At 45.1% G+C, this 14,528-nt stretch overlaps 1 protein-coding gene across 14 annotated transcripts in view; it reads right to left on the reverse strand.

The window, feature by feature from the left end:
- Positions 1 to 14,528, reverse strand: part of LOC134226894 (protein O-mannosyl-transferase Tmtc3-like) — a 741,179-nt gene that overhangs the window by 370,063 nt on the left and 356,588 nt on the right. For all 14 annotated transcript variants that reach the window (XM_062707982.1, XM_062707987.1, XM_062707985.1 and 11 more), the window contains one exon: positions 11,927 to 12,026. In XM_062707982.1, coding sequence (XP_062563966.1) covers positions 11,927 to 12,026 — 100 coding nt within the window. The remainder of the gene's footprint in view (positions 1 to 11,926; positions 12,027 to 14,528) is intronic.

The raw sequence follows: 14,528 nt of genomic DNA on the forward strand, positions 1-14,528 counted from the left end.
AGCCTCCTTTCAAGAGGCTCGGAAGCCTCATGGAGGAACTTCTGGAAGAATTTCTGGAGGAACTTCTGAAGAAATTTTGGCGCTTGAAACTGGTTCACACCGATCCACGCCGCCGCCGATCACCAACGACGTGACGACGCCACGCCGCCGCGGCTGGCTGAACATGATCTATCACGCCACCGCCGGTAAAATTTCAATCAGCGCACAGGTCAAGTACCCGGAAGGTGGCCAATCCGATCAAAAATCACCGAAATGCCTTCCAGTATACTAGTTTTGCAAAATTATGAAGTTTGACGTGTCGCAAGATGGGTTCCAAGATTGAACGAAAATTGGCCACTTCCCCAAGGGAACCAGGCCCTGGAAGTACCCAGAGAGTGATCAATTCGATCGAAAATCGTCGAAATGTACTCCAGTGCACTTGTTTTGCAAAATCATGAAGTTTGACATGTCTCAAAATGGTTTTCGAAGCCGATCTGCATGTGACCATTTTTTCCGGGAGGAGGTAGCCCCAGTACTCCCCGGAATATATCCGAAACCAGGGTCATTGCACAAAAATTGACCTTGGTTCCTAAAACTAGAGGAATTCAAATCTAGTATAATAATTTTCGTACAATTCTGAAATTAAAGTCGATTGCTCAGCATAAGTAAGCAAACGATTCACGGATGTTTCATCTCTATGGACGTCATGGTTCTCTCAATTCTTACTCTAGAAAAATCAGTAGAAAAAGCAGGTGCTTTCTAAGATGGCCGATTTGTGGCTTTGTTGTACACGACCACCTTAACAAATTTACGAAATATCCGGAACCATATAATCATATAATTGAATTCAAAAATCACTTATTCCAGTATAACAAAAAAAAATCATGTTTTCAGAATCTATTATACCATAAAGATCAGCAGCTATAGCATATGACATTTGACGCGAATTCATAGCGCTGTAAATTGACTTTGCTATATTCCATCCTTAAAGAAAAGTGGATTTATCGCCAATATGGGATTAAAAAGTCCATACAACAGGTTTTCCATATTCTTCTCTTATTGCTTTTCATTTGCAAATTGTAAAGGAAACAGACGCTGTACCGGAAATAAGTACAGCATCCCACATATGTCTGGATTAGAACGTTTCACCCACGGCTTATCGATCCATTTTCTTCGTAATTACCCACCGGAACGTTCATTTCCACTGCATAATTTCTCCGGAACCATATAATCAGGCGTCACATTTTTCACCGGGTTCCAACACACTGACATGCTTCTGCGCCAATTATGCATCCTTCCGCAAACAACGTGCATTCTGGTGGCAACAGGCCCCAGCGGTGCTTGTGTGCATGAGAAATTGAATTAATTATTGAATGCGGACGTTTAATGATTGCCATTCAATGCATCGATCTGCTCGCCCGTAGTTGCAGCACCGTTCAAAAACCGTCCAACCATCCCAAGCCCGCGGTATATATTTTTTGCGCTGATGTTTTTCTTTCCACCGCTCTTGCTTGCAAAACCTATGCAACACCTTCTTGCGCCACAAAGCACCACCCAACATCCAGATAGATAGGACAAGGTACCTGTCAGCACGATGGGAAACTCCGCGCACACAAACATACAAAAAAAAATGAAAGCGCAGACGAGTGAAAATCAACTCATGGTTTTCAGTAGCGCCTTTAGTTTTTCTTTTTTTTTCTGCTTTCGTGTTACTCTGGACGGGTTGGCTGGTGAGCCCCGACCCCGCTAAACCAACCAACCAGAGCATCCTGATTGCTTTTTCACTTGTGTCGGAGTACATCCCTACAGGAACGCCACGATGGAGGTTTGTTGCACCTGGCGTCTACTCTGAGGGTTCCGAGGTGAAGATACGTGGAGCATCGTTGGTCTTGTCAAATAGAGTTGTTCTGGGTAGTGTAGAGCCAGTCAGGCCAGGCGTCATCGTTGCTGGTTTGTTGCTGTGTTGATGTTTCCCACGTTATTGTTGCGTAGTTTTTTGAGATCATGAAGGGAATAAGAATATCGTGAATACCCGGATTCGTTTTGTACAACAGTCTTTTGGATTAAATTGTTCGGACTGAAGCGACAAATAAAAAGTTCAACATCCAAGCAGCAAATAGGTGGATTACTCCTTCTTTTTTTTCGAACGGATATCTTTTTTATTCCTAGTCATACCATAAAAGCAAAGATGCAGCTGTATAGTTCAATCCATATCGGAAGCTTACACGAAAAGCTGTGGGTGAAGCGGTGCATCTTCTACACGTATGCACTTTACTTGATGCATCGTCGAATGAAGAGGGTACCTTCACCGACATGCGGTAGGACGATAAGACTTGCAGAAATGGATCCGGAGCGGGTGACGATGTTATGCAATTTTACCCCGGGAAATGGCTTCAAGTGTGTTGCTTACAAGGTTGAAGTGGCTTAAGTGGAAGGATGCGCTAGTGAGCAAAAGGACAACAAATGTGCCTTGTCAGCTCTGTCGATCGACGTTTTGTTGCGGGATGAACGCTGTTGGGGTAAAGATTTTGGTGTGTTCGATGAAGATGCGGCTAGTATTAAATTTTAGACAGACTGAAGTAATTGATTATTGATTTGGACTATGATTTCGTGCATGAGTATGCTGCAAACGAATAAACGAATATGGGAACATTCTTTTCAACCGGCTAAGACGAATTAAGAACTGTCCATTTAATTCCACCAGCTAATTTTCGTTATCTTTGCAGATACGTATTTCGACCACAACTGTGTGGTCGTCTTCAGTGTCTTGTACTTGACTCGACGGCAAGTCGAGAAGACGACCACACAGTTGTGGTCGAAAGTTGTGGTCGAAATACGTATCTGCAAAGATAACGAAAATTAACTGGTGGAATTAAATGGACAGTTCTTAATTCGTCTTAGACGGTTGAATACATTCCACTAAAAGAGCTATATATTTTTTTTCTTCTGAACATTCTTTTATTAGTTACTAAGGGATGTAATTTGAGCAACCAGTAAGTTTAAATATTTCTATTCGAGTTAAACAATTCACCGAGCGATAAATATCATGTACGCAATTACTGCTTGCATGCGATGGAATGTGTTTGATGTGTTAGTAAAAACCTTTTCAAATGTTGTCTATCATCGAGCCCTCTCGCGCCAACAAACTCATTTGAAAGCAAAGAAATACGATTGAGCTCTTCATGTAAAACTGTATCGTTTGCCAATAAATCATTAGGACGTCGTCAAAGGTGCTATTTTTAAAAGATGTCGCCACTACATTAAAAGTTAAATAGTTTTTGCCTTTCTCGTATACTAAGTATACGGTAAAGGCTATATGATCGCTCCAAAAACAAACTTTTTATAGAAGGCCCGGAGACCCATAGTGTTATATACCAATCGACTCAGTTCGACGAATCGAGGTGATGTCTGTGTGTGTGTGTGTGTGTGTGTATGTGCGCAAAACTACTCAACAAAATGTCACTCATTTTTCGGGCACTTATCCTCAACCGATTTGCTCGCAACAAGTTGCATTTGACGCAGAATCCTGTCCCATTGTTTCCTATTTGAAATTGGCCAGATCGAACTATGGGATCGAGAGTTATGGCCAAAATACAAATTCATTTGAAAAAATCGCGTAAAAAATGTCACTCATTTTTCGGACACTTATCCTCAACCGATTTGCTTGCAACAAGTTGCATTCGACGCAGAATCCTGTCCCATTGATTCCTATTTGAAATTGGCCAGATCGAACTATGGGATCGAAAGTTATGGCCAAAATACAAAATCATACGAAAATATCGCGTAAAAAAAGTCACTCATTTCTCGGGCACTTATCCTCAACTGATTTGCTCGCAACAAGTTGCATTCGACGCAGAATCCTGTCCCATTGTTTCTTATTTGAAATTGGCCAGATCGGACTATGGGATCGAAAGTTATGGCCAAAATACAAAATCATACGAAAAAATCGCGTGAAAAATGTCACTCATTTTTCGGGCATTTATCTTCAACCGATTTGCTCGCAACAAGTTGCATTCGACGCAGAATCCTGTCCCATTGTTTCCTATTTGAAATTGGCCAGATCGGACTATGGGATCGAAAGTTATGGCCAAAATACAAAATCATACGAAAAAATCGCGTAAAAAATGTCACTCATTTTTCGGGCACTTATCCTCAACCGATTTGCTCGCAACAAGTCGCATTCGACGCAGAATCCTGTCCCATTGTTTCCTATTTGAAATTGGCCAGATCGGACTATGGAATCAAAAGTTAAGGCCAAAATACAAAATCCTACAAAAAATCGCGTAAAAAATGTCACTCATTTTCGGACACTTATCCTCAACTGATTTGCTCGCAACAAGTTGCATTCGACGCAGAATCCTGTCCCATTATTTCCTATTTGAAATTGGCCAGATCGGACTATGGGATCGAGAGTTATGGCCAAAATACAAATTCATACAAAAATATTGCGTAAGAAATGTCACTCATTTTCAGGCACTTATTCTCAACTGATTTGCTCGCAATAAATTGCATTCGACGCAAAATCCTTTCCCATTGTTTCCTATTGAAAAGTGGCCAGGTCGGACTATGGGATCTGAAGTTATGACCAAAATACCTTTTTTCATAAAATCACAAAAATGTCACCTATTTTTCGGCCACCTAACCTTAATCGATTCACACGCAACAAGTTGCATTCGACGCAGAATCCTGTCCCATTGTTTCCTATTGAAAATTGGCTAGATCGGATTATAGTAGTGGTGCTCAGCATTTTGCGTTTTTTCCTTAATTTACTTCTCACACCATAAAAATGAATCTTAACTCCATACAATTAGCATTTGTCGAAAGTTTCAAATATATCTATCTGCTAAGGGTAATAAAACGGATGTTGGTGTTAATTCACTCTGTACGAAACGATCAAAGCAAAACAAAAGTGCGGACCGCGGGCCGCAGGGTAATTTTACTTTGATCAAGTCGTACGGAATGATTTTACCACCAATATTCGTTTTAATATCCTCTGCTGATAGATATATTTGAAAGCTTTCGTCCAAGTACTAACTTGTAAGATGAAAGCTCATTTTTATTGTGTGATAAGCAAATTAAGGCAAAAAAACACAAAATGCTGAGCACCACTGGACTATGGGATCGGAAGTTATGGCTGAAACACCAGTTTAGCCTTTTTATACGAAAAGGCTGTATGTTCGCTCCAAAACCAAACTTTTACAGAAGGCCTGGAGACCCATAGTGTTATAAACCAATCGATTCAGCTCGACGAACTGAGATGATGTCTCTGTCTCTCCCACTGCAGACGGGAGTTTGGCAGAAAGACGGTCATGAGATTTATATCATAACAAATATTGCCCCCTGCTCGCGTGATGGGAATGACATTTTCGTTTTCTTTTGTGTAGTCGGAGCTTCAGTTCAACTAACATCCAAAAGTGATATCCTTAAAATATATGACTGGGTGAAATAAAACAGGGTTATGTACGTCAAAAAGATTGGAAAAGGAAACAAAATGTCGAAATTCTTATTAGCATATATTGTAGATCAAGCTGAAAACCGAACTGAGGTCCCGCGAAATCGCATTTTCTCGCATTTCCGGATGTTGCAACTGCATCGCGAGTAGTGCGCAACTGTGCCATAGTCGGGCACCACTAGCGATGCAGTTGCGACATCCGGAAATGGGACAAAATATGATTTTCGGTTTTCAACTGGATCTACAATATCTTTGCCATAAATAATCTGATTTTCATAGAACGGACAAAGAAATTTGTCTCTTTTACTCCTAGCCACTAGCTCATCTTTTTTCAAGCACACACATTTTACGAAGGTCGAGAAAGGCACCATCACCGCTAGGTGGATTAATCTGGGTTTTTTTTAGTATGAAGGAATCGCTGGTTCTCGCCAACTACACATCGCTGAAATGTGTAATTTGAGATAAAAGAAGCAAACGATATTAGTATTCTGTTTACTCACTTTGATTTTCACAAAACGACAGCGTAAAATTTATTTTATTCATGTTTCATACTGGAATTGGGCCGTTTACTTCAAATTTGTCAGCGCTATTTTCTTCAAGATGAACATGATAAGAGCTTCCGAATAGTCACATACAGTTGACGTTGCTGTATATGCATCTACACGTGTATTGGGACACCACCTATAAACTGCTAGCACAACACTGCGCAAAATATTGCATTCGATGTTGCTTGCAATACCGTTACTTACACATACACCACGTAGCGTAAATTTTGAGCAGATTCAACTGCCGATGTCCTATTGGGCCTCTTGAAAGGAGGCTTCCGGGCCTCTTGAAAGGTTTCTTCCGGGCCTCTTGAAAGGAGGCTTCCGGGCCTCTTGAGAGGAGGCTTCCGAGCCTCTTGAAAGGAGGCTCTGAGCTCTTGAAAGGAGGCTCCTGAGCCTCTTGAAAGGAGGCTCTGAGCTCTTGAAAGGAGGCCCTGAGCCTCTTGAAAGGAGGCTCTGAGCCTCTTGAAAGGAGGCTTCCTGAGCCTCTTGAAAGGAGGCCTGAGCCTCTTGAAAGGAGGCTTCCTGAGCCTCTTGAAAGAAGGCTTCTGAGCCTCTTGAAAGGAGGCCTGAGCCTCTTGAAAGGAGGCTCTGAGCCTCTTGAAAGGAGGCTTCCTGAGCCTCTTGAAAGGAGGCCTGAGCCTCTTGAAAGGAGGCTTCCGAGCCTCTTGAAAGGAGGCTTCCGGGTCTCTTGAAAGGAGGCTTCCGGGTCTCTTGAAAGGAGGCTTCCGGGCCTCTTGAAAGAAGGCTTCCGAGCCTCTTGAAAGGAGACTTCCGAGCCTCTTGAAAGGAGGATTCCGGGCCTCTTGAAAGGAGGCTTCCGGGCCTTTTGAAAGGAGGCTTCCGGGCCTCATGAAAGGAGGTTTCCGGGCCTCTTGAAAGGATGAAAGGAGGCTTCCGGGCCTCTTGAAAGGAGGATTCCGGGCCTCAAGAAAGAAGGAAACTTCCGGAGGAATTCCCGGAGAAACTTCCGGAAGAATTCCCGGAGGAACATCCGGAAGAATTCCCGGAAGAGCTTCCGCAGGAATTCCAGGACGAATTCCCGGAGGAGCTTCCGGAGGAATTCCCGGAGGCACTTCTGGAGGAATTCGGAGGAACTTCCGGAGGAATTCCTGAAGGAACTTCCGGGGGTATTCTTGGAGGAACTTCCGCAAGTATTCCCGGAGGAACTTCCGGAGGAATTCCCGGAGGAGCTTCCGGAGGAAGAGGAGGAGGAGGAGGAGCTTCCGGGCCTCTTGAAAGGAGGTTTCCGGGCCTCTTGAGAGGATGAAAGGAGGCTTCCGGGCCTCTTGAAAGGAGGATTCCGGGCCTTAAGAAAGAAGGAAACTTCCGGAAGGAATTCCCGGAGAAACTTCCGGAGGAATTCCCGGAGGAACTTCCGGAAGAATTCCCGGAGGAATTTCCGGAGGAATTCCCGGAGGAACTTCCGGAGCAATTCCAAGAGGAACTTCCGGAGTAACTTCCGGAGGGATTCCCGGAGGAACTTGCGGAGGAACTTTAGGAGGTATTCCCGGAGGAACTTCCGGAGGTATTCCCGGAGGAACTTCCGGAAGTGTTCCCGGAGGAACTTCCGGAGGAATTCCAGGAGGAACTTCCGGAGGAATTCTCGGAAGAACTTCCGGAGGAAATTCCGGAAGAACTTCCGAAGAAACTTTCGGAGGAACTTCCGGAGGAACTTCCGGAAGAACTTCCGAAAATATTCCTGGAGGAACTTCCGGAGAAACTTCTTGAGAAACTTCCGTAGGTATTCCCGGAGGATCTTCCGGATGAATTCCCGGAGGAGCTTCCAGAAGAATTTCCGGAAGAACTTCCGGAGGAATTCCAGGAGGAAACTCCGGTGGAATTCCCGGAGGAAGTTCCGGAGGAATTCCCGGAGGAAGTTCCGGAGGAATTCCCGGAGGTATTCCCGGAAGAACTTCCAGAGGAACTTCCGGAGGAATTCCCGGAGGAGCTACCGGAGGAACTCCTGGGGAGCCTGGAGGAACTCCTGGGGAGCTTCGGAGGAACTCCTGGGGAGCCTGGAGGAACTCCTGGGGAGCTTCCGGAGGAACTCCTGGGAGCCTCCTGAGGAACTCCTGGGGAGCCTGGAGGAACTCCTGGGGAGCCTGGAGGAACTCCTGGGGAGCCTGGAGGAACTCCTGGGGAGCCTGGAGGAACTCCTGGGGAGCCTGGAGGAACTCCTGGAGGAGCCTGGAGGAACTCCTGGAGGAGCTTCCTGGAGGAACTCCTGGAGGAGCCTGGAGGAACTCCTGGAGGAGCCTGGAGGAACTCCTGGAGGAGCCTGGAGGAACTCCTGGAGGAGCCTCCGGAGGAGCTCCTGGAGGAATCTCCGGAGGAACTCCTGGAGGAGCTCCCGGAGGAACTCCTGGAGGAGCTTCTGGAGGAACTCCTGGAGGAGCTTCCGGAGGAACTCCTGGAGGACCTCCTGGAGGAGCTCCCGGAGGAATTCCTGGAGGAACTTCCGGAGGAATTCCCGGAGGAACTTCCGGAGGAATTCCTGGAGGAACTTCCGGAGGAATTCCTGGAGGAACTTCCGGAGGAATTCCCAGAGGGACTTCCGGAGGAATTCCCGGAGGAACTTCCGGAGGAATTCCCGGAGGAACTTCCGGAGGAATTCCTGGAGGAATTTCCGGAGGAATTCCTGGAGGAACTTCCGGAGGAATTCCCGGAGGAACTTCCGGAGGAATTCCTGGAGGAACTTCCGGAGGAATTCCTGGAGGAACTTCCGGAGGAATTCCCGGAGGAACTTCCGGAGGAATTCCCGGAGGAACTTCCGGAGGAATTCCCGGAGGAACTTCCGGAGGAATTCCCGGAGGAACTTCCGGAGGAATTCCCGGAGGAACTTCCGGAGGAATTCCCGGAGGAACTTCTGGAGGAATTCCCGGAGGAACTTCCGGAGGAATTCCCGGAGGAACTTCCGGAGGAATTCCCGGAGGAACTTCCGGAGGAATTCCCGGAGGAACTTCCGGAGGAATTCCCGGAGGAACTTCCGGAGGAATTCCCGGAGGAACTTCCGGAGGAATTCCCGGAGGAACTTCCGGAGGAATTCCCGGAGGAACTTCCGGAGGAATTCCCGGAGGAACTTCCGGAGGAATTCCCGGAGGAACTTCCGGAGGAATTCCCGGAGGAACTTCCGAAGGAATTCCCGGAGGAACTTCCGAAGGAATTCCCGGAGGAACTTCCGAAGGAATTCCCGGAGGAACTTCCGAAGGAATTCCCGGAGGAACTTCCGAAGGAATTCCCGGAGGAACTTCCGAAGGAATTCCCGGAGGAACTTCCGAAGGAATTCCCGGAGGAACTTCCGAAGGAATTCGCGGAGGAACTTCCGAAGGAATTCCCGGAGGAACTTCCGAAGGAATTCCCGGAGGAACTTCCGAAGGAATTCCCGGAGGAACTTCCGAAGGAATTCCCGGAGGAACTTCCGAAGGAATTCCCGGAGGAACTTCCGAAGGATTTCCCGGAGGAACTTCCGAAGGAATTCCCGGAGGAACTTCCGAAGGAATTCCCGGAGGAACTTCCGGAGGAATTCCCGGAGGAACTTCCGGAGGAATTCCCGGAGGAACTTCCGGAGGAATTGCCGGAGGAACTTCCGGAGGAATTGCCGGAGGAACTTCCGGAGGAATTCCCGGAGGAACTTACGGAGGAATCTCTGGAGGAATATACAAAGGAATTTCTTGACGATCTTTTAAAAAATCTCGTGCAGAAACTTCTGGAAGAATTCCTGGAGGCTCGGAAGCCTCCTTCCAAGAGGTTCGGAAGCCTCCTTTCAATGTCTTGTGGGAAGCTTGATGTTTAAACTTGCATATATTTGAATTGGAAAGTTTCACGGAATAACAAAAATTTCCACATATCCTATAAGTTTTTATATATCTTATGAGATACGCTTATTTTCATTTACAGCGAAAAAGTTGGGGGTACCTTTATAAAAGCAGAAGTCCGAAGAAGTCCTATTGAGAAAAAGGTTGAAAACCGCTGTTCTACACAAATAAAAAAAAAAAAACATTCGGTGTATTTTGATTCGATTTGCTTTTTAGTCTCTTGCAGATGCGTTTTGAGATCAGCAGTAAAATAAGGGTAGGATTGAATGGAAAAATTGAAAAAAATGACTGTGTTATCGAATGGTGCAGGAAATCCCAAAGTTTATACTGAAATCGAGTGTCTGCGGCGTTGAAATCAAATCAACAACTGACCCTAGGTTATTTGTTTGTATGCCGAATTAGATGGGCCCCACGGTATGCAGAAAACAAGGTAAGCTCATTAAAAAATGACACTTCGATAGTGACGCTAGAGCCGACGTTCTGATATCTGATAGACATACCTATAGCACCTCCACGGCTCTCTAGCTAAATAAGAAGAGTGGGAGACCCCATTGTTTAAAGACCTCCCACGATTGTTCAAAGGCCTGTAAGGATTCGGTCACAAACTTGGTCACAAAAAATTCCCTACCTGCCCTTGTTGTTCAGGTGCAAACCAGACGGCAGAGAATATACTGTTTACATATCTCCGCTTCGATACACAACAAGCGCATGCGACAAGGACACCATTCTGGCGATCATCACCCGCACATCAGAAACTGGAATTCAGTGCGACGATACTATAGATCGCGGCTACTACACTACCCAAGCAACACCTCTTGTTTCTCAGTGAGTAACAACAACTGTGGTGTGACTTACTAAAGGTCTGACTTATGCACAACGCGTCGTATTTGGAACTCCTTTGTGACACAAAAAGCGCAAGAGGTGGAGCCTATTTGCAACATCTTGCGGCTACAATGAAAATAAAAACACAAAAACCAACCAGGAATCGAACCATGGACCTTGAGATTTCCAACCTTCTACTATAACCATCACACCAACAATTCTATTTGGAGAATCTGCTACAAGTGCACTACATAAACAACAAAGTCATTTGTAACTTCATTGTACCTTATACGGAACATGCATGGGACTGTCAAAAATAAAATACTGCTCAGCTGAGTTCAAAGTGTTTTGCAACATATCAGAAACATTGTCGTAACAGCAATGAACCGAATTGTTATTAATTCTGCAACTTATCTGTTTTGTTTCTGATATGAAACACATCGAATTTTTAACCACCCAAGAAGTCAGATGGGTAGAATATTGCGACGCCACTTAAACGGAAATGAAACATTGTGATTTTCTAAAACTGGGAAGTGGCTTTAATGTGACTCAATGTATTGCCAGTGTCTTCAATGCAATTTATTAGGAACAAACATCTATTTGAAAGATGTTGCGCGTGCTGCTTGGGTACATGCTATTGGAGTGCTGAACAACAGAGCCCTCGATAGGCTGTATACAAAATATTATGAACTATTCAGTTTAAAAGAAAACTAATCAAATCTGAATGATATTAATATTAAAATAAAAGACAAGGAACGGAATAAAGGCTGTGGATATTTGGCTTTCTGTGAAACAGCTGAACCAGAACCTGAAAAAAACAGATTTTTTTATAGTACTTTCAAAAATCCCCAAAAACGGCCATTATTTCAGAAATCCTCTACACCATAGTTTGCCAAAGTTGGGGGGTCGCGACCCCCTTCCATAAGATTTACACAGGCTGGTGGGTCGCGACTCACCACTTTGGGAAACAATGGCTCTACACGATCACTATTTTAAAAGTTTTGTTTTGTTAATTGAAACAAAATGTTGTTGCAGCTGACGTGGCAAGCAAGCAAAATCAAGAATATTTCCCGCCTAATGAGACGACAGACCATACAAAGAACTAAACTCGCCGTCTTCAGAATTGGCAACCCTACTACTTTGTGTAAAAGGTTTACTTCAGCCAACTTTCAACAGAATCTAGATGAAGAGAAAAAATATTTTCCTAATACGCTTCATAACAAACTAATATTTCTCTAATACGTCCCCCAACCCCTGATCGAATTCAGCTTCTATTAAAGCTACGGAAATGCCTACACCATATCGCTTACCTGTAGCTTTTTTCCGTCGCGTCGCCTTGGTGTAGAAAATGAACGCCGCCAGGAAAAACACCGACGACAGTGTTTCGGCTCGACCAACCACGCCGGTAACCTGCAACGGGAGAAACGGAGAAGGGAATGAAAAATGAGTAGTCATCATTTTGGTAGGTTAAACAATAAATAAATAGCCCCGCCGAGCTGCCGTTGGTGGTGTAGAATTACAACGCCCCCAAGAGCAGAACGGAGCAGCCAAGGAATGGTAATTGATTTCCAGACTGTGATAAGACCCGGCAAACCAGTCGTTTTTGCCAGCGATTTGATTTCGGTTTCTCGCTCGGTTGTGCTCATTTGAAGGGAGTCTGATTACCATAAGCCTCGGAGTGTTTGCTCCACGTTTCACAATCGAGTCCGAAATTTGCAAGGCAGCGGCTTTTCCAGCCCATAAATCCATCATATCAAGTCAGTCAAGTACCAACCGGAGCGCACCTAAAGAGCAAATGCTGATACCGTCTGTCACATATGGCTGCGTCAGAATGGTGAACGATGAATAGAGGTCACGGTATAGTTCTTTACGTTGCTGCCTGGGGCTGACTGACGATAAGCTGCAAGCTCATTAGAGGAGCTTCACCAGGCAAAAGTCATTTATCTTGCGGTGGTGTGTCGCGCGTACCTCTACGTAACTCGTGATATCTCGCGATGGTTCTGGCCCCGGACTTGCCAACTATCGTCAGGCAACCGAGCACGTCACCATGCTCAGAGGTAGTTCACCTGTCTTTCCGACCAGATCCACCCAGTTGGCAGCCACATAGCCATGTCGCGAACGCTGTCGACGAGGACTCACGCAGCAGCGCTGGCTGTCAGAGCTATGGTGGCAATGTCCTAGATCTGTAGCTCGCAGTAAGGGTCTTCCGTCTGCTGAACAACGAAATTGTGTGTTGCGATCAGATAGAATGGATCGGCGAATACGCCGGGTGATAGTAACTGTTGTGAGAGTGGGCGTATGTAGGAAATAAAGAATCATTCGAGTAAAGTTAGCTCGTTAGTTTATTGCGTTAGGCAACACATTTCTTCATATAACGGTATCGATGGTTAATTTTGTTTGAAACATTCTCCCATATTTCATAAATCGCTCCTCATTTTCCACTATCCCTAGCTTCGGCCATGTCGCCAGTTAAAAGATTACTTTAGTAGTAAAGAGCACTCAACATTCACGGCAATCCACGCGGGAGTCGTCATCTCTGCATCAGCCGTAATATCGGGCCATTTACTGAGTCAGACCGAATCGGTTCCGGAGCAGGAACATATCCGACTGCCTTTGTGTAGGCGCTGGCTTCATCCGGCAAACGGCCATGTAAGTTCCCCGAGCAAAGCTGGGTCGATTCCGCCGACGGCAGGCGAAGAAGCACGTCTCACACACCGTGGAATCGTTCGTCATTTGGTGGAAAGGAACATCCTGCATTGCACAATCCTCACCCGGCGCTACGTAGTGGGAGGCGAACATTCTTCAAGCGAGGCATCATCATCAGGCTCGGTTGTCGGTGCATGTTGTTAGCCGTAAAACGAATGTTACATGTGAACGAGCGTGATGTGCTGTTGCACGAAACAAATGACAGAGCCGCGACGCCGTTTTCCTAATCTCAATCTAATTACTGTCATCAGCAACTCGTTGTTCGGGCGAACGTATGCGGGTGGGAACATTCGAACATGGGTTGTGCGAGAAGCAAATTTCGCCAATATTAACTGTTCGGAGGATGCACACACTGAGCAGCAGCAGCAGCAGCATGGCCGGATGAGCTAAATGCTCGTTAAGGATCTGTGTCGTTACTATGGCGATGTGCATGGCTCAGGATGGCGCCGATGGAAGCGTGCATCGTTACGTTCATGATGATGATGATGATGGCGATGCTACACGTCAATAATTTGAAATGAGTTTTCAGCTTCAGAAGATAGAGCACCGGTAACATACGGCCCTGTATAGGATGCAGTAATGCGCTCAGGTTGGATGGAACATATAATAATGTGTAGCACAAGTAATCTGTATGAATAGATACTTTAAAACTGGAGTACGAAAGGAGGAACTATAGTGCAGAAAATGCATCAAATAATGTTATATGCTCTGGCTAAAGCTCTATAAGTGTTTTGCATCCCTCAATTGAAGGCGTTTGTCATGATATTGCTCGGTGGCAGCGTGAAAAGGGCGTGGCTTTTTTTTAAATGCTTTTTTCATCACGATTTGAATTTTTTCTGGGCTTTTCATCCCGAGTAGACGAAAATAGCTCATTAATATCAAATGTTGATAAGATAGCAAAATGAGATGTGGACATGCTTGATATAAGAGATAAAAGATCAAACGATAATATCAAAATTTTGCACTAAAATATCATGGGAAGATCAAGTTTTGCTATTTGTAATAAGTGATCAATATCATGTGCCATTAGTTTGTTCTTATCCATAGCATATAATGATATTTAAATGATATTTCGGTACAAATGTTTGATATTGTTGCCTGTTCTTTTATCTCTTATATCAATCAAGTCCATATCATGTTTTGTTATTCGGTTCATGGCTTCTGCCCGGGATGGAAAGTTTAATTAGTTGGTTCAGAAAATTTTGA

Source organism: Armigeres subalbatus, chromosome 3 (assembly GCF_024139115.2).
Source record: "Armigeres subalbatus isolate Guangzhou_Male chromosome 3, GZ_Asu_2, whole genome shotgun sequence".
NCBI lineage: Eukaryota > Metazoa > Arthropoda > Insecta > Diptera > Culicidae > Armigeres > Armigeres subalbatus.